Source organism: Parambassis ranga, chromosome 18 (genome assembly GCF_900634625.1).
Source record: "Parambassis ranga chromosome 18, fParRan2.1, whole genome shotgun sequence".
Classification (NCBI taxonomy): domain Eukaryota; kingdom Metazoa; phylum Chordata; class Actinopteri; family Ambassidae; genus Parambassis; species Parambassis ranga.
Window position 1 is genome coordinate 1782736 of NC_041038.1, and position 20819 is coordinate 1803554.

Consider the following 20819-nt stretch of genomic DNA (forward strand, 5'->3'; position numbering starts at 1 on the left):
AATAGGCTTGCTTTTGTCAGCATATTGTTGTGTAAGCACAGAGGTCATAAAGCTGCTCCTAGTCTGTGTGAAAGTTAGACTGTAGTCAGGCAGGCCTAACACTGATGAGCTTGGTAACAGCTGTTCAGTGCTGTATGTCCAAAACAGCGAAGAATATAGCAGGTCCAGCAGCAGGTACAGCAGCAAAATGTGATGATTCCAAAAATCATATAAAGCCTTGTGTGTTTTTCATATTTTGGGTCACACTAACACTAACTAATAAGAAATCTCTCTAAATACACGAGGGAGGGAGGGACTATGAGGGCGACACAGATTAGGGAGGGCAAGTAATCAGCAGGAGGCAGGCGCACACAAGGAAGAGAAGGCCGGACACTTGAGATGGGAAGTCTGTAATTTCAAAATAAAACAGGAAATAACAGAATGTCAAAAAAAAGGCCCTGGCTCAAAGATGACAGGGATAATTCTAAAAACTATTTCAACCTTAAAAGATGAAAAAATATCTGACAAATAATACTGAATTTATCAAAAAGCGTTTATTATTAATAGTCATAGTAATGTCACACAAATTCACAAGTGTTTAAGACATGTCTGGCTCAGTTTGGTGTGTGTGTCTGCAAGTATGTGTAAATTCTCTAAACAGTGCAGTTATAAATAAATGACCACAAAGAGAAGTGTAAGGTAATATTGCAACAGGAAAAATAGAATTCTCATTTTAAGAAGACAAAAAGAAAAACAAAATTTGTTCAAAGAGAACATTTAGCACCATCTATCCTGTTATCATGTTCAACAGATATCATAAAATCATTGAAAACTCATCTAAAGCCCCCTACATAGTAAAAAAAAAATTTAAATTTCTCAAAACATTTTGGAAAAAAAGTAGTTTTGTTTTTTCCTTAATGAGCATACAAACACAGCATTCCATTAGTCGTTTCTCTACGTCAGCAGTGTGCCTAGCGTCTACAGGAAAGGTGTTATATTCAGGATAAAGATATAATTTAATATATAGCAGGAGTGGAGAGGCAAGCACCAGAGAAACAGAAAGCTCCACTCCCACAGACACACAGTCTCCACATTTCACTTCTTACAGAGCAATCGGTCGCCATTAAAAAAAAAAGAAAGGAAACAAAAAAAAAGAATTGTACAACCCTATTTAAAAAAGGGAGAACATTGATATCCAATAAATAGAGGAAACATTTTAAATTAAATGTACAATGCCCAAAAAAAAAATCCAGGAAATACTAAGTCTGCATATTGGAACAAACAAGGAGGTACAACACACACACTGATGATTTTTTTTCTTTTTTTTCATACAGAGATGGAAGAAATGAACAAAAAGACCTGATGACATGTGACAAATGATTATTAATCCCCAGAGAAAATAAAAGGATCATTCATAAAAACATGATTTACAACAAAAAGACCCCCCCCCCCCCCCCCAAAAAAAAAAACCCAACCAAAGTCGCTAGAACCCGTATCTTTTGAAGCATTCCAAACAATTGGACTTTTTAAAAATTCTTAATGCTTTAGAAAAATGTTCATATCTCTATTATTAGTATTTTTCATTTTCTCTCTTTTCTAAATACAAGGCCAATGTGGTATATATCTAGGCTGATCTAGTTTAGAAAACAAAACAAAACAATAAATTATTTTAAAAAAGACAGCACCCCACAAAAATTTAAAACAGCATGTACAAATTTCAGTATTCAAGACAACAACAGAAACATTTTTTCCTGGTACTGACAGAAACTCGCCATTGAAACCATCAACTAGCCTCCACAGTTTGTTCAATGGCGGCACCGACTGCCCCCCAGCTCTCTCTGTTGCCAGGGTTTCTGGTTGAAAGCACCGTCTGAGAGTAAACTGGTATTTTATTGGCGGCTTGGTATTTCTTTTTGTAAACAGTAATAATGAGTAAACATATTCAACTGGCTGTTCGGTAAGTTGTAGCAGTAGTAGTAGCAAAAATGATGCGAAATAATGAAAAGTTGAAACCCAAAGAGAAACTGTCTTTTTGTCCTGGCATGCAGGAGTTTTGGTTATGGCTGAGCGGGTGTGGAGCTCTGTCACCGGGATGAGGAGGTCTGTGGGGAGACGAAACACAACGGTGAGATTCATTTTTTAAGTGTGAGTAATAGTGACTGCAGAAGAGGAAGTCTGCTCACCAGGCTGAAGGAATCGTAGATGTTCATGAGCTCCTCGATGCGGTACTGCTCCAGCACCACTACGTTGGTCAGGTTGGGGCTTCGCTCTCGTGCGCAGTCCTCACAGTGAACCACATACATCTTCCTGCTGTTGCTCTCACTTGTCACAAACAACAAATTGAACACCTCCACCTGTGACAAGAGAGGACAGGGTCAGTTATTCACCGTTTTAGAGTTATAAAGTGTGTTGAATGTTTTCTAGTCGGTGTCTGATACTCACGTCACACTCGTTGCAGTAGTAGGCAGGTTCGTCTTTGACTCGACTCTGGTAGCAAATCTTCTTGCCTTCAGCCACCAGTTGGTCCCGTAGGATGTGGATGTGCTTCATGGACTGCAGAAGGCAGTGTCTGCCAGATACCAATGTGACGTTAGTATAAATTCTTCAGGACAGATTAAGTCTGTATCTCCTCATATTGTCTGTACTCACTTGATCATCTTGTAGGTGTCTGGGTCTGTGATCTTAAGTGTGCGGGCCACATTCCAGGACACATGAATCATGGGGACGATGGACTTGACCTTTTTCACTTCGTTCCACTCGTACCTCTCCAGAGCCAGCTGATACTGGTAACCTGCACATAAAACCATGTTAAATAAACAGCACTCTCATCGCATTGATGTTATCTTGCCACTAGATGGTGCTCTCCTTACCACTGAGAGGTCCAACGTTCCATGCAATATTGTTGCACCAGCCCACAGCCTGAACCCAGTGAACAGTGCCAGCGTTGATCCACACCAAGTCTCCAGGCCTCTGGATGAAGCGGTACACCGGGATGTTAGCATTGTAGAGGTCCTCCAACACCGGCCACCAGGACCCTGTCAGGTAGTCCACCCCATGCCTGAGCACACAGAGGAGGTGCAGGTGTTAACATCTTACTTTTATTTCATGTTAACATTTAACAATATAATGTCAGCCTCATGCTCACTTTTCACAGAAGTCGTTGATGGCCTCCCAGTAGTTCTCATGAACAGAGAACCACTCGCAGTCTCCAGGGCCAATGTTGATGTTTACAGAGCAGAAGTTGTTGTTCTCCTGGTGACCTGTTGAACACAGACATGATGCAGCATTATATCTCTAGTGGTTGTCCTGTGTGTTTTTTAACTTTAGTGTCCTTTACCTGGTGTTCGGCTGCCTGGAACCTTCATGTAGAGCTGGACCGTGTTCATGCCCAGGATGGTGTGTCCCACGTGGCTCAGCATGTTTCCATTGGATGCTACACGCATGAATGCTGGGAGCTTCTGTAACTCCTGCAGCTGAGGCTTCCATCTGAGCAGAGAGACAGATTAGACCTTTTGTCCTACACGTGTTGTGTGCTTTGGCTGCAGTGATCAGTGCTCACCTCTTAGGATCGGATAGGTCAATATTGGTGCCAAATTTAATGATCTTCCCAACAGGTTTCTGTTCTCCACTGGGAAAAAAACACTGAATTAATACCACTACTTTTTCAGGCTGGTTCATCCCTGAGATAATGTGTGTTGATGAGGGGCTGAATGTAACGTTGTCATACATACTTGCTATTTTCTTTACTGATGTCCTTAATAGAAGTATCAGCAGTGTTGGCTGGCTTCTTCTCTTTCTCATCATCTTCTTCATCCTCTTCATCACTGCCTTTCTCCTCCTGAAGAAACAATCATGTTCATCAGCTAAATGGTAACACAGTAGTGTCAGCAGCTAAGAAACAGCGCTGGTACCATACCTGCAGACTCTCTTGGAAGCTGGAGGCCTGGTACTGGGCGTACTTAGCAATGGTTGTGTGGGAGCGGCTGCTCTCACAGGGCCACGTCTGACCTGTGCCAGTGGCATCCCAGTTCTCATCAGCAGGCTGCTGCACCTGAGTCCTCACCTCCACCGCCTGCTCGGCATTGGCTTCCACCAGGGACTTTGTAGAAAACAGCCCCAGGTCTGAAAACATACAGGGGGAGAAGTGGTTATAGACGTGATTTTACACTATTACTGTGAGTCAGAGTAAGTGTAAACTTACTGAGTCGCAAGGATCCGGCCAGACCTCTGATGACAGTAACAGGATTTTTGGGATCTGTGCAGAACTGCAGCAGCACAGGGGAGAAGGCGTCTCTCTTACTCTCCAACTGAAGGAACAACACACAGTCAGTGCATGAATACAGGAGGGCAGCATGTGCTAACTGCTGTCTTGATCACACATTAAAATGGCTTCCACTTTTTAGGATTCAGCCTAAAACCAATGTATAGTCTGGCAGAGACAGATACATACATAGATGCTGGGTGTAGGAGGATTGAGCTTCTCTCTAGGAATGGGTTCCTCCGTGGTTATGATGGGTTTCACCGAGAACGCCGGCAGCAGGTATGATTCCTTGAACTTCTCTTTGATTCTGGCACCCCTGCAACAGGAAATAAAGAGTTGATTTGCTTCTTTCACAACAAACAGCTGAAAGGTTCCGGTTACTATAATAATAATAATAATAATACACAAGTTTCTTTGCAGTTACTTACTTGCAGGAGCGGATAATTTCACTGGCAGTGTTCTTTATGTTAATGTCCTTCAGTGGGATCCTCTTCTCCTCCACCTCGGAGGCGATGAACGTTTCTCTGTCCCCACTTTCCACTTTGATCAGGCGAATCTTCAGCTCCTTGGGAGGACCATCGGACAGCGCCTTTAGTTTCAAAAAGTCTGTTGAACCTAAGGTCCCGGGCTCGCTGCCTTTCTTGTGCTCAGAAGTTCTTTCCCCTGAAGTGGAGGTCCACTCAGCTCCTTCACTGGTGGAGCTGGCACCACACACCTCCTTGCGTTTCTTTTTCTCTGAGTCATAATGAGTGCGGTTCTTCTCTGAGCCCTCCTTCCTCTGCAGATTGAGGTCACCAAGAATGATGCGATCCTTCTTCTCTTTGTGGCTCTTGCCTTCCTTGTGCCGCTTGTGGCTGGAGCCGGACTGGCTGGATGAGGAGGAAAGGTCGTCCCTCTTTTCTCTATGCTTCTTCTTTTCCTTCCTGTCATCGTGCTTCCTGCTGCTGTGGCCGTGCTTTCTCTTCTCTTTCTCCCTCTCTCTGTCCCTGTCTTTGTCTCTATGCTCCTTTACTTTATCAGGTTTGTGTCTGTCCTCCTGTTTCCCATGACTCTTGTTAGCCAGAGACTGTTGACTCAGCATGACCTCGCAGCTCTTACTCAACTCTGACAGAGAGGACTCAGAGATTGTCAACTGCTGTTCTTCCTTGACCCCTTTAATAGGTTTTATAATGTGGACTGTCCTCTTTTTGTCCGTCTTTTCCTCCTCTGTTTCTCCTTCATCTGTTAAAACATCACTGTCCTCTAGTTTCAGCTTCTTGTCTTCCAGAAGAGAGCGAGGAGAGGACTTTAGGTGTGGAACAGCAGGACTGAATGGTGGATTGGTTGAATCCGAGGTGGGAGAGCTGCCCTGCTGCTGAGGGCAGATGTCAGGGCCCAGTGATAGTGAAGAGGAATACTTGACTCCGACCAGTGCAGATGGAGGGGGTCTCCCAAAAGGTCCACCTCTGTAAGCATACTTCTGGCTCTCTAGGACTGTTGTTAGGGACTTGAACATGCTGTTAATACCTGTTTGATGGAGGTGGGGTCTTTGGGGTGGGGGTGAACAAGACGGAGCCTCAGAATCCTCTTCATCATCGTCATCGTCAGCCTCGCTTTTAGTCTGCTCAGGGAGGCCATATAGTTTAGCTAGGTCACTGTGGCGGTAGTTGGTGTTCCCTGCTCCCAGCACCATGTCCATGGACATCTTAGGGACACTTCGGGAAGCTTTAAGGTAATCCTCATCCTCCTCATTGAGAGACGATGTTCGGCTGCAAGGGGACGCCAGAGAGCCTTGGCGGCTGAGCACAGGAGGGCTGGCGTTTGACCCAAAGTCTTCCTGCATTGGCTGGTGCTTTGTCGCTGGAATTAGGTCCGGGGCACACAGGTAGCCCTTGATGGGCTCTGCACTTGGTGAAAAGTTGCCTGTGGTCTTTTCAGCATTATACAGCTCCTCTTCCTTTTTGATGGATTCATCCAACATTGCCATGATGTTAGCCAGACCATCGGGGAGCAGTGTGGACATTTCTGAGGGCTCCTCCTCAAACTGAGCACTGTCTGAGTCAGTGATGCAGTGGCTAGCATTTTCCAAACCACTTTCTGCTGCCTGTTTGTTGAGGATTCCCCTACAAGAGGACAAAGGTGGTGGTGGAAGGGCCTGATACAGCTTGGGGGGCTCTCTAAGTGCCATGGTAGAGAGAGAGGGTTGGCTGCCGTCTCTCTCCCTGGCTGAGTCTTTGGATTGGTTGGGTGCTGCTTGCATTGCCGGGGGTTTGTTGGGGTACACCGGCTGGTTCATCCCTGAGGTATTGTGTGTTGATGAGGGGCTGAATGTCATTCCGCCATTGTTCCACATCTCTCTCTGCCTCTGCTTCTCTCTGGCATATTCAGTCTGAGGTGTGAGAGGAGGCGGCCGAAGCCTTTCGACAGGAGTGGTGAAGGCGGGAGTCTGGCCTGGAGGACAGGGCGGTATGCCACCACGGCTGAGCCAGGGGTACGGAGGGGAAGCCTGGGAGATAGGCGCTGGTGGAGCTGAAGGAAGTGCAGCAGCTGAAGACAGAGGAGGAGGTGGAGGAGCAGAAGGGGTGTTGGCAGAGAGCAGTCTTTCCAGATTTTCAATAGCAGTCTGCTCCTTTCCTTTAGTACTGCACAGTTTGTCATCCCTCTTGCGCTCCATCCTTCTCCTCTCCTCTTCTTTCCTCTCCTCCTCCATCCGTCTTTTCTTTTCTTCCTCTGCCCTCTCCAGTTCTCTCTTTCTCTCCTGCTCCTCCGCTTCTCTCCTCTTTCTCTCCTCCTCTTGCCTCTCCCACTCCCTCCTCTTCCGTTCCCGCTCCTTCTTCTCCCATTCTCTCTTCTTCCTCTCCTCTTCTCGTTTCTTTCTCTCCTGCTCTTGTTTTTCCCATTCTCTCCTTCTTCTCTCATCCTCCTGTCTCTCAATTTCTCTCTTTTTCCTCTCTTCCTCCTTCCTTTGTTGCTCTTTCCTCTTCCTCTCCTCACTTTGTCTTATTTCCCATTCTCTCTTTCTTTGCTCCTCCTCTCTGATTTTCTTGTCTTGCTCCTCTCTGTCCCTCTTCCTCCTTTCCTCGGCTTGCATGTGTCCCTGCAGCTCAGCATCAAGCTTGTCTAAAGCCTCTTCGATGGACTGAGGAACAGAGGTCGGGGCTGAATGGCTCTGAGGCTGAGAGTACCTTTGTGTTGAAGCAGAGTCGTGCTGATGGCTCACTTTGGAAAAGACAGCTGGACTGGACGAGCTGACAGTAGAGTGAGAAGCAGGGAAGTATGTTGGAGAGCTAGGAAGTGGATTTGACACTCTGCTTGTAATCACACTGTCCCCTGCCCTCTGGTGCCCTGAGGAGAACAAAGATGAGGAGGAAAATGGTGGAGGTTGTTCCAGTTCTGCCTGAGCATAGTATGACATCTTCTCCTTCATAGGCTGGGACTTAGCAAGCCCCTGTTGTTGTGGAGTGTGCAGCCCCTGTCGATGAGACTGGTTAGCAGGGGGGACTTGGCCTCTCTGACATTGTGGTTGCAGCATAGTGTCTATTTGAGACTTGGTGCTGGTGGACGTGGGGGGTATTGGCTTTCTTTGCCAACTGTTATTACTGCTGCCATTGTTCCCAGAGCAGCCAGCAGGGGGCGATGTGATCACTGTGGAGAGACCAGCCTTGGTAACACCATTACTGCCAGTGTTGCCATGGCGGCTGACAGAGCAGGAGGCTTGGTACATGGGAGGATTGGATGTGATGACAGGCATTCGAGTGGAGTTGGTTGGAGGCAGAGGGGGGCTGACATGATGCTGGGGTGGAACTGGAAGCCGACTATCTGTGACCTGATTGTGGCTCTTCTCGAGTGGAGCTAGCAGACCTGAAGGCCTGTAGATGCCTGACTCCTGCATAATCATACACAGAATACTCAATGCTTTTAAACCAAATGACAACTTAAAAATGGCACAAATGAGTTGCATGAATGGCTTATACTCACCAGGGAGTGACTGCTGGGCCTGCTCTGGTATCTCCAGGACTCATGGGGACCATTTTGTTGTTGCTGAGGTACTGAGGTGCTGCTGGCAGGAGGAGGAGGAGGACCCTGGTGCCCCAGCCCTGGATGAGGCTGGAAGTGACTGTAAGGCACACTGCTGCTGCTGCTGCTGTTGTTTTTGCTGGTTGCAGAAGCATTTGCTGGTGACGACTGAGCATGTAGGTGACGATCTCTGTCTCCTCTATTTGGAGCAGATGCTGTGTGAGAGGTAGCTTGGCTGCCACCTTGCCCCCCAATAGGAGGGCCTCTCTGGTTGTGAAGGCCACGAGGTTCCATGGCCTGGCAGGGTGGTGTTCGCTCCAGTTTAGAGCTGGGACTGGAGCAGGAGGAGTGTGGGGACTGATGGTTTCCAGCCTGAGGTTGTAATGTGTCTTTGTGGAATTGAGGAGCATGTTTGTAGCTTCCTGGAGAGGAATTTGGTAGAGGGGAGAGGATGGAAGAGGTGGAGGAGGCAGGAGAGGACTTTTGGGTGTAGCTGCCCATCCCTTGTTTGTTATTTTCCTGTTAAACAATAGAACACACACACACAGAATGAGTAATTGTAATTAAGCTAAAACAAAGCAGGGAAACATGAGGCTCTGTTACCGTTCGGACCTGAAAGTCCTGCGATTGTGGATTCTTGCGGTCAGAGGTCTGGGGCTGCCAGGGACTGCTGTTGTCTTTGTGAAGGGGGTTCCAGAATGCAGGTTTTGGAGGGGGGTGCTGAACTGATGCCTGCTGCTGAGACAGTAAAGACGGGCCAGCACCCGAGAAACGCTGCATCCCAGGGTGGGAGACCTGCACAGAATGGGGAAATAATAAGAAACTAGCAACCTCAAAGATCTAAGTGACAAGACAAGCAATCAAATTGAAGATTTGAGGTTACATGCAAAAGCTGTTGTTGGTGTTAACGGTACCTGATCCGAACTCCTCTTCCTCTTGCTGGGGCTGGGACTGTCCTCTGCAGCTGGGTGTGAGTTCAGTGATGGAGGAGGAGTGTGTTGAATAACAGAATGCTCTCCTAAAGGAGGACCTGGTCTCTTTAACTGACCAGCAAGCATCTTCCCTGGATATGCCCTCTGCTGTGAAGAGAAAAATAAAAGGATCTGTGTTGACAAATGCAATACCAGCTCAAAACAACTCCTTTGTTGAAGTATTGAGCATTTTAATGCTCAGGGACAGTGGCTTTGACTGAGTATGTCTTTCATCTGTCTGAATCCAGCGAAAATAGCAGACTGATTGTGTGTCTGTATGGATGATGAAACAGGATCATAACCAATTAGAAAGCTCCTACCTGGTGCACCTGAGCCCACATTTCATCTCCAAGCAATGGTGGACCCCTGGGAACATGCTGCTCCTGAGGACCCCCAAACTACAGAAAACAATAAAACCAACAGAGAACAGTCAATCCTCAATTCCCAAAGCCTGCCATGAACTACGCTTCAGCAATGTCCTCACCTTCAGCAGTTGGTTAGGCCTACTGGGATGTGGATTATGCGGAGGCCCACAACCGCCTCCATAGCCTCGGTTACGGAGACGGAGCGAGTGCTCATTGGGGAGCGGCACACCAGGATGTCCTTGGGGAGGAAGGTGGGACTCATACAATTGACTTAGTTGCTCCCATGCTCTATGGGGAGGTGGAGGATGAAGATGATGAGGAGGGGGTCTGTGCTGCTCCCTCTGTATACCTGGTAACATTGCCTGTGGGAGCTCAAGCTTTTCACCTCCTCGCATGGGCCTAAATGAAACACACAGAGTAATATTACAACACAGACATTTACAGTTTTCTTCTTTTTGTCATTTTGTACATGACTTACCCATTGCTTAAGTATTTACTGTGATGGTTCAGTCCACCCATAGGTCCAGGAGGTAGATGAGGAAGTAGCTGGTGTTGGTTCATTGCAGGTGAACACCTGAAGGAGAGCAAATGGCATACGCAGAGTCAGATGAGCATTTTTACACCAAAAGGTTTGTGAACTTTTGCGTGTGTGTTTCCATTGCTACAGACCTGGCAGAAGGCTGCCAGGCGTGGCCTCCCACTGGAGGCCATGGCCCCCGGTTGAGTCCGTCCAGAGGGAAGGAATCCCGTGTGCCTCGGCCACCAAACTGCTCTACTGCGTGATGCATCCAGCCTGTGTGCTAGTAGTGCAGGGATATAGTCACACAGACACACTTGCAGAGATATAAAAAACACTTATGGACCAGAAGTGGAGGGTTTAACACACTGCTGATACTTACCAGACTAGCTGTGTGTGTGAAGCCCTTCACTGCAGTACAGAGAGGGCCTCACTCCGACACACTGACAATATCTGTAACACTCGACTCCTTGCACTTCAGCACCAAGAAAATAAAAGCCAACTAGCTGCAGAGAGAGAGGAAAAGGAGAGGCAACATGAGAATGAGTGAGACACACTGAGATGTCTATATAATAAGTGGCTAGTCTATGAGTGCAGTACATTTTCCTCATATAATGATGCCCTTCTTTGTGTTTCTGCCTGCTATGCATCAGTCAGCCAGTAGAAGGTGACATTAAGCCAGCCAGTGCAGAATTGGATTATTTCTGAGGCCCAGATGGCTCAGTGGGGAGTTCACCTATGAGAACAGACCTGAGGTTACTGTAATCCTTACCATGGGCCTTCTGATAGCGAGAAACAGAGGGAAAGACTAAGAGCTGGGAGGCCTTGGCCACATTCCCTGTGTGTGATGTTGGACACAAGGCAAGTGGAATCAATCCAAGTGTGCAAGCTGCATGGTCATGTCAGGCCTGTGCTGTTCTAGTGTATGTGAGCAAGAATAGTGGGCTCTCTTAAGTGGATGATTATATGTGTGTGTGCTGCGCCACTCTGAAGGGTGTGTATAAAGTGTGTTGCCCAGTGGATACACTAAGGTTTAATCTCATTACAGCAGGCGTGATGGAGAGGAAGAAGGGGGGCAGTAGCGACAGACGGTCTGAACAGGATGGAAGGATAGATTAAGGAGAAGAGATGGAAGAGAGGGATGACATGAAGGGAGGTGGAGTGGAGAGTGGGAACGGTGCCATGAAAACGCCCACGCACCTTCCCACACATACACTGAGGCGACACAAAGGAAAGCGGTTGAGGGGGAAATGAATAAAGTAGCTGAGAGATGACTCTCTTCTCCCAGCTTTCTGAAACACCGGACATAATACAAAAGGCAGAAGGTGTCAAGATACAAAGAAGGTTGTTTCAAAGTGCTTCAACAAAGGAGGCCCTTGACAAAACCTGAGGGATGTATTAGAACATATACTTAATATGTTTTTCAATCGGCTGCTGCAAAAAGTGCAATCAGAAACATAGTGGTTTCACTACAGTGGCAAGTGATCTATAATACATCAGTCTCAGAGTAAGAGACGCTCACACACAGGTTATGATTCATTTCTCTTGCTCAGCACAGCACTCTTCCAGCAGTTTTCCTAATTTAGCTCTGGACATACGCAGTACTTCCTCCCACCAGTTCCTCTTCTCTTCCTTTCTTCCTCCCACCAACTCTGGATCTCTCTGTCTCTATTTAAAGCCTTAGTAGAGGATATTTCTAATGCCAGACAGTTTTAGATAGTGTGAAGGGCTGCTGAACAGTGACACAAACACACACCATGCTCTTTATCTCCTCCCCTCTGCCTCACAGGAATCATCATCCAGCAGGCACTGCTGCTGTGTGAAGATAGGCCTCTGTTAACTGTCAAGTCTGCACTCAACACACTTTAAAAGAAACTGATACAAACACTCACGCTGAGCCTACCTTTTACAGTAGCACCAAGTTATTGATTCACAGTTGTGTTAAGTCTCGGCTTCAGCTGTCAATCATCTCTCTGAGGTCTCTTCAATCCTAAAAGACAGAGAAGAGCAAAGCATTGTTGCCAGTCTGTCATAAAAACAACATGAAGCCATGGTAAACACAATGCTCATACTCGGTGCCTCATGTTTCAGATCTAAAGGTGGTCTTTTCTGTCATCCTGCTGCTTCTGTTTTTTGACTTCTGTCTGTAGACAGTGTGTCGTCACTACCCACAACCCCCCTCCTGATTTCCTGGCTGTTGAGCCGACGCCTGGTTTCAGAGCACCGTGGAAAACCCGAGGGTGGCTCAGAGGCAAAGGGGGTAAATCAGCCGGGAGCCTGACACAATGAGAGCGATGGGGGCTCTTGTTCACTTGCTCTCTCACTCGCTTCTCTCACAGACACAATGGTGAGACTGACTGTGTGGCTTAACAGGCAGGCAGACACACACATACAAAGCTGATCTCACTCTAACAGGAAGAGCTGTGCTGGCTTAAGTCAACCATCACATGTGAAAGAGTAGCACTGGGGACACACTGTAAAATAATAAAACACACAGCTCCTATGGGGAAGGAGAGATGATGACAAAGAGTATGTGTTTTAAATGAGACCAAGCGAGTGCAAACGGGGACACAGTGGTGGTTGTAATCACCACTTTTATGGAGGGTGTGTGTTTATGTCTGTTGTGACCAAACAGTCTCTATTCCAGTTGCTATACTAGCTATCACATAGCTCACAGCTACTCTACAGCACAGTGTGAGAAACTCAGCCCTCTGAAACTAGATACTGTGCACACACGGCAGACAGTGTTACAAACCAGCTCAGGTTCTATCAGATGATACCAAGAGCAATGAAATGTCGTACCACATGGGTAACAGTATAGCATATATGGGGGGAGGAGCAGTGAGTGCGTGTAAGCATGATGCTGTGCATTTTTCAGGGAATCCCCGATGACTAATACCCTGAGAGAGGGCTTACCCCATAGCACTGACCCTGAGCTCCACCCCCCTCTTACGGTCAGGTGACATGGTGTGTGTTTCTGCATCCGTGAAGATGTGACAGCAGCGGGAATTTCTCGGAACGTGTGATGTCATTTCTGCTTCGTACACAGCATGTGTGAGAGTGAGATTTACAAACAGGATATCATGATGAGCTGTACGGGGCTTTTTGGTCAAGGGAGGAATCAAACTACTGAACCGCAAAGAGAAATGCTGAGGAAAATTCTCTGAAATTTTTGGAACCGTCTGTTGTGGAAGCTTTCTAGACTGATCCTAAGCATTAAGTTACAAAATTTACCTTCCAAGTGTTTCAGTGCAATTGCTGTTTACTTTCACTTTTCACCACTTATACCACAACGAGCTGCATACAGTAATTGAATGCACTCGGTGAGTTTGCAGCTGACATAATAGATGACACTATCCGATTTTTTGATCAAAAATCCCCCCACGGTACATCATCTTTCAGGCGAAATGCCCCGCTGACCACAGGACATCAATAAGAAGCTGTTCTGTCAACACCCTCACTGACATCATGCAAGTTAGGTTATTGCCCTCAGCTGGCAGAGTTAGTTCAAACTGAAGCGGCTTTGGCAAAAACGGAAAGTGTACCAAGATTCAACACACTTATATAAATACTAATGGTTGGAATAAAGATGGTCAAAACTTTGTGTCAGTGCTTTTATCCCTAATTTATTCCCCCTCACCCTTCCTTGCCAACCACTTCACTGTGCTGGTCCCCAGCCAGACAACACACTGAGGCCATGAGAGGAAAACAGACCAGAGATAAAGAGACGAGGGGGCAGTGACAGTGCTCAAATATATCCATCTGTGAGGATTAATGTCTTTCCTGGTCATTACTGTGTGGCCCCTTCTCATCCTGGTGGTAGTGTTTCACATTAAAAAGATGAACAACAAGATATTGATGTTGATCAATAGATGTACAGCTTACTGATATGCCATATCAGTAATGGCAGAGGATTAATGTAATGTCACTGTCTGATAAGAAATGACCAGATAAGGCTCAGAAACATAGAGGATAAAAGAATATGGAGCTAGTTTGGGTACAAGAATGTCTTGTCCCTGTCTTGTTCTGTTCTCCCTCCCCCTTTCTACTCCATTTGGCCATTACATAATCAGTCCCAGATAGAGATCATGTTCAGGAGGAAACACCATGCATTCTCTCTCTCTCGCGCTCACACACACACACAACACACCACAGGAAGAGGCCAGCCTCTGCATCCGTCCTCCCCCGCCTTATTGCCATGATTCCTGTGTGTCTGCGTATTTATTTGTTTGTGCACAAACGTCAGTGCAGGCTGTTTCAGCCAGTGGTGTGGGCTAACTTTAATCACGATGCGACACAGACAGCTGCACACACAGGGTAGTGTGTGGGTCATCCGAGGACACAGGAAACACTGTACTGCACACCAACATAGAGGATTCTGACCTCCGTCATGGATGAATATATATTGTGCTAGCATCCATCTGCACAACAAGCACTGAGCAAACCCTTCACCCAGTTACACCCATCAAGCCAAATCATGTGTACTCCCTCACATCTGCTCAGGGCATGACACAGAGAGTCACTCAAGCAGGGTGGAGTAGGATCCAAAGTTTTCATTTTAAGCTCTACAGGATTGCAACAGACAAGAAACTTCAGATTAGCAGAAACCACATGGTGTCTTATTTTGGCCGTTGGTACGCAGCCTGTCAACCACCACATCTTTTTCCATTGATGTTAAGAACCTCTTGATTTCTGGCCACACATCAAGCAATAGCTAGACAATAGTTTTATCTTATTGTATGTAAAAGAAACAGAACTAGTAGAGGGGAGGGTGAGGACTTGGTAGAAAAACATAAAAACATGGGGCCCTTTTGTCTCTTGAACTCACCACCCTGACATATGGCCTGTGACTGACAACACACACCTGGTTAGTGTGGCCACATCTCTTTTTCCTCTCTCTCTCTCTCACACACACACACACACTGACTTAAATCAGTTACACTTATGTGTGACGTTACTGTAAGAGGAACAGAGCTCAGAGGGGAGAGGAAACTGTCGTCACAACCACAGGAAGTGAGCCTCCCTGAGGGGTGTGTGTGTGTGAGAGAGAGAAAGTCAAAGACATGGGAGGGGATTAACAGCTGAGGCTTCCGTTTTAAAGATGTGTCTACACAGGCCACTAAAAGGGTGATATTTTATTGCTTAAAATGAACCTGTGCAGAAGTGTGTGAATGAGGGTTGATTCAAAAACCTGACCCGTTCACTTACAGTTCCTAAAATACACCTCAGACACAGAGTCATCCTGTGTGAATGGCACGTGTGTACACCTCATGACTCACACAAAGCTACCCAACACAAACAACACAGTCAACTGACTTACTCAGTTCTGGCAATGAGTGTTAAGCCTCACTTGCCCTTCAGCTTCTGGTAAAACTGAGTGGCAAACATAGATGGGAGTGTGTGTGTGTGTGCGGAATGACTCCTCCTCCTCCGAGGAAGTTGTACTGTCAGCCTCATTTTCACAGAAACTCAAAGGTTTCAGATGAAAAGTGAACCTGTATTTGTGTACAGATTCACTTTGTGACTCAAGGTGTGTACAGAAAAGAGAATGACTCATCACCTGGCTTCAGACTGTAAAGGAAGGAAAAAAACATCATACAAATCCTGATAAACCTGACATCTGAAAGATGTGGGCGTCTGACAATGGCTTGATTTTCAACACTCTTGATTTCCATACTTCAACTGGCAATATCAAAAGCCCCCAAACTTTCCGTCTGCTTCGTTGTGGAATTATTATCAGTAACAAAAACAATTTAAAAAAAATCATCCTCCAACTTTTCAGAGGGAAAAAATGTTGCAAATTCCCCTCCTCCTCTCCATGCTGCTGCTCTGTCACTCTCTCTCCAGGGCTAACGCACACAGACTATCTAAGAAATCCACTAAACAAAACGACTGCTTCCTTGGAAACAGTTGCCAGGGGAACCAGCTGCGTCTTTACCAATAGCTATTAAACTACGCTAGAGAGGGACAGATAGAATGAGGTCTTTACTGATTAACATGTTTACTGAAACATAGCCCCGGCTGCCTCACACACTTCCTCTTCTTAAATGTTCTCACATTATGTCTCATCAGCAGTATGAATAACAAAACAACATGGATGTAAGAGTGTGTGGTGAGCATATGTACCTGGAGATAATGACAGCATGCATACAGATGGCCAGTGATGTTTTTTGTTGTTGTTCTTTTTGCATTGGGTTGCACTTAACCACAGATTGTTTTGACGTTATCAGGACAAGTGTGACGCAGGAGGAGCGATTTTGTTATGATGGTTCTGTTTGTTCATTTTGGTCTAAGGAACATCCAAGACATGTTTACAGATTCCTAAAATACCAGTGCTGAAGATTCTTTAGGCATTTTTCAAACAAATCCTCCATGATGCATGGTTGGCTGAATTTTCATTTATTCTGCCAGTGTGGTTGGGCTGGGTATAAGAAGTCACAGGAGGTGAGGGGAGGTAAAGAAGAAAATTCTTTCCAAGTTGTGAGAGCTTGTGTAACTTGAGGTGTGAGTCAAGAACACTGTGTAGAGCTTCACAGAAACACACCCCTTTCACTGGGGCATCATTGGTGGCAAAAAGCCAGAGATAACAACCTGAACACAGAGGGGAACGTTCCCTTTATAGTTCCACACCTTACTCTCTAGGTTCACTCAAGAACAACACTGCACAAACTTAATGCAAAATGTTACCTTGTTTTACATTAGCTTATTTGCTCGGCTTGTGGCCGCTTTTGAATCTCGGCCCGCTGCTGCAAGAGCTCTCAGTGAGTCCAGCCCTTGTGTTCTGGACTGTATAACACAGATGTTCTGTGCTCAACACAGTGAAAACAGAACTTAAAGTAAAACCAGAGCTACACAGCCAATATTATAGTGATGGATGTCCATTGCTTGTAGTTGGCTGGCAGTATAGCAGAGCCCAGCTGCTCCATAGAAGCTAATGAGTAGTATGGATAATGACTTCATTCAAGTTAGCGATATAATTCAAACTACTCTGCCATATTTTAAATGAAAAAAGCCAATTACTGCCTATAAAGGGACGCTGGCATACACATTTAGGACCTTCATTTGTTTATACTTTTTATTGCCTTTTAATTTAAACCTTATTCCTGCTGAAACGTCTCATAATGACTACACAGTCTGGCTGTTGTGTCATCAGATTTCTTGTCTCACATTTGTACCCAACAGACCTCCTAAGAGTCACACAGTTTTTGGTTTCTGGACCCTGACTCCCACTGAGAGACCTGGATTCACAGCAGACTGTCTCACAAGGCATAGTGGAATTCCACACTTGGCTGACTTGAGTTTGTGCCCACAGCTGGCCCCTTACAAACTCTCAAACCTTCATCCTGTGGTCTTGCTGCTACCAATGCAGACTGCAGACAATCAGAGAAGCCCTGTAAAATTTTTTTTTTTTTTTTTTTTTTAAATACGATGGAGGCGACAGTCCCTTTCAATGTCCAACTTTTTTGCTGACATGAAGTGATGGGAAAAACTCAACAGGTCATGTCAGCCAATATGTAGAGGAGCTGGTGTTTTAACACCTGATCTAGTTTAGGATGTGTGGGGAGTGTTGGAGAAAACAGTCTCGCAGTAGAAGAAACGACACCCTTTACTGGAAAGGCTGCAACAGTATGGTGTCACACAGATGTTTCATCACTTCCACCACCCAGTTTACTTTGACACACACACTTTGATTGTTGTTTGTAATGAGGAGCAAAAGCAGACTCAGGACCTCCCATTAATAGATGGGATAGGTGGACTTACACAGTCAACACACATTTGAACAGTGTGTTATGGGGTGGGACGGTTCAGGAAAAAAATCTGAACAGTTCGATACACGTGTTTCGGTTCGGAGCGCGTGTTCTGTTCGGTTCTGGACATGCGCGTCAAGTAATACAGGGAGGCATTGTTACCACAGCATGGAGACGAGTTTTGGCAACTTGGCGTCTCTCTCGCTACATTTGGCGGCTTTCCAAACGTTTTTTAATCTAAAGAAACTAGTGATTCTCTGGTGACTTTTGGAGACTGACGTGAAATCATTCTGCAGTCAGGCTGTCCTCGACAAGCAGCGACCATGAGCTCCTCTTCCGCTTTAAAACACCCACAGCCGGTCACTCTCACTGTAGCTTCACGCAGCAGGTTCAGATGCAGGCGGAGCAGAGAAACCCACACTCTGCGTCCGATCGTGCGCAAAGCTGCCGCTGGTCCCGTCAATGCTTACAGAGCGGGATGTAAGTAGCACATTGCAATGGCAAAAATAAAAAGAAAAACACGGACATCAGCACCGTTAGCTTAGCCTAGCGTAGTCATAGAGTTCAATCTATCCAACTAGCATGTCGTTCTCTGTCCGACGGGGGGAGTATGTGCGCACATGTGTCTGTGTGTGTACACGCATCGTGCCTCTTTGCGCAGACAGCAGCGGTGAATTGTAAACGCTCACCATGCAGACAGAAATGACATGCTGCCGTGCAAATAAGATAAATAACATGAGCCGTTTAGTTTGTTTAATAAAAGAACAAGGTGTAGACCTGTGTTGTAAAGGTTGTCTTAAATGGCTTCTGTTATGATCTGGTGCTGTATAGAAATTAAAAAGAAATGAAATTGACTTGACCTGATATAATGATGGGGAAACACTGAACTGATTCTTCGAACAGAATCGTGGATTTAGTGAACAGTTCCACTCCTAGTGTGTTACGTTACTGTCAACTGTCCAAGAAGATGAGTAAGCACTTAAAACCAGTCTACTAGCACACATGGATAAAGGAAGAGGTGACTGAGTAACTATCCTGACCCACACACACTCCTCTCTGCTTAGCCTACTCAAAAATCTGTGACTCACTATTGTTGAGTTACCAGCTTTATTTCCTCCCTCTCTCTCCCTCTCTCTCTCTACTGACTTGTGTGTATCACTTTAATATCCCTCTATGTTCGTCACTCATAGTAAAATGGGCGGCGATTGTTCATTCACACACGCTCCCACTGAGATCACGGGACAAACGGGGGCGTAAGAGCTGAGGCAGCGTGTGCGTTTGGAGCGATTTGGAGCTTTAACTTTTTACCACATCAGACATCAAAAAGAAGGGACAAAACGCGCCGCTGTGTCCTTGCCAATCGATCTGATATATCGGAAGTGAATCTTCAAAGGGTGTTTTGTTTTCGCGACCCCATGCCGGCACACTCCGCTCGTACTAATTCTTGGTCGTTTATTGCGGGCAATAAATTGACAAAAAAGCCCCCAATTGGTGTCGAGACTTGGTGTGTGCAAGTGATTGTCCGCTGACCAGTGACTATTCCAATGTCCAACTTTATGTCTGTCACTGAGATCCTACATCAATATAAAAAGGCAAATAACACGTGTTCGAAAGTCAGAAAGCCATTGCGCTCCAGCGTTCCAAAATCAAAAGGCAATACAGCTCACGCTGACCAAATAATACAATGTAGTCAGACTTTGGTGCACTGACTGCCCTCTGAAACCCAGACCCCTAAGGACAGCACCAAACACCGCCCCTCCCCCAAAAAGGAGAGGTGATGCAAATCACTTCCTTTCAATCCGGCTCTTTGTGTGCGTAAGGATTGACTGGGGGTGATGGGGGGTGGCAGCTATCCATTCACTTTATACGGCTGCCGACCTCAGTGATCCTGCCCACCCCCACTCCTAGTCCAGCACAGCCATCCACTCTACACACATACACAATGGCGTGAGATCTCCTTACACAGGCAATTTTCTCTCCATGTCCTCTAGTTCTCCTTCTCTTTTGTAGAGCCATGGATCATGACTTTTCAAGGCAACAAGTACTGAGCTTTGACTTTTTTGTTCACTGCACTATAAATAGCTTCATAATAATGTCAGCAGTGTTCTGTAGCCAGTGTCATCATAAGCATTTCTAATAGGCTCCTGCACAGACACATGAAATGCTTCAGAAGAATATGTGGGGGGGGGGGGGGTATATTTTGGAGTAATTACCGAGAAACAAATGTGCACCAAGCCCCAAGTTTCCATCAAAACATTTGACAGAGATTACTGGGATCCACGTGCTCTGAATGATTAAACGTGTCCGGTAATGATGATCAGTCGTTGATTTGAGAAAACAATTCGCCGAACTGAGATACACGCGTGGGATCATCTGTGGTTGAGAAAAATCACAGAGAAATTCCCCCGCCTCATCGATTACAGGCGATCAATGGCTCCATTGTAATCAATAACGATAATTTAACGATAATTTACTTGTTGTTCTGAATGGCAACACATTCCTTCTCTATAATCAAAAATCAAACATAACAAACAGCCGTAGGCAGCGTTTAACGGCGTAATGTTTAACATGAAACTTTTCACTTCCCTGATTACAACCAAAACAAAGTCGCCTGGACTTTTAAATACTCCCACAGCAGCTCCTGTACTCACCGTTCGCATACGGATTACAGACAGATTGCTCCAAAATTGAAATTATTTCCTTATTAAAATGAGTATGGGTCCCTGTGGTCCGCAGTAGCCTTTAGGCTCTTTGTATTCCCAAGTTTGGATCTCCGAATCTGCAGAAATTCCGACCAGCCGGCTGAGCGCAGAGCAGCCACAGTTCTGTAATAATCCCTGTTAGTCTCTGTCGCTTCCCTTCGAAACAGCCATGAAACTCAAGCTGCCCGTGCGCTGGAGAGCTCTCTGATGTCCTTGATAGGCCGGTTCCTCTGCCTGTTGGTTTATTCCGTGTTATGGCTGCCTTTGGTGGCAGCGACAG

At 46.0% G+C, this 20819-nt stretch overlaps 1 protein-coding gene across 3 annotated transcripts; it reads right to left on the reverse strand.

The window, feature by feature from the left end:
* Window positions 1-1510: 1510 nt before the first annotated feature.
* Window positions 1511-20551, reverse strand: LOC114450680 (lysine-specific demethylase 6B-like). Of its 3 annotated transcripts, XM_028428953.1 has the most exons (24): window positions 20489-20543; window positions 11993-12079; window positions 11846-11904; window positions 10472-10595; window positions 10242-10372; window positions 10051-10146; window positions 9692-9971; window positions 9528-9605; window positions 9151-9315; window positions 8849-9031; window positions 8198-8755; window positions 4669-8105; window positions 4430-4556; window positions 4181-4286; window positions 3896-4101; window positions 3711-3817; window positions 3539-3607; window positions 3317-3465; window positions 3125-3239; window positions 2850-3037; window positions 2629-2770; window positions 2422-2548; window positions 2163-2333; window positions 1511-2081 (listed from the first exon to the last, which is right to left on the reverse strand). In XM_028428953.1, exons 5-24 carry the CDS (start codon window positions 10358-10360, stop codon window positions 2064-2066), a joined length of 6441 nt encoding a protein of 2146 aa, XP_028284754.1. In that variant the 5' UTR covers window positions 10361-10372; window positions 10472-10595; window positions 11846-11904; window positions 11993-12079; window positions 20489-20543; the 3' UTR covers window positions 1511-2063. The 3 variants fall into 3 exon arrangements, with proteins under 3 accessions (XP_028284754.1, XP_028284751.1, XP_028284753.1); XM_028428950.1 differs by lacking the exon at window positions 11846-11904 and having other exon boundaries at window positions 20489-20551; XM_028428952.1 differs by lacking the exons at window positions 11846-11904; window positions 20489-20543 and adding an exon at window positions 12162-12180.
* Between the last annotated feature and the right edge of the window lie 268 nt (window positions 20552-20819).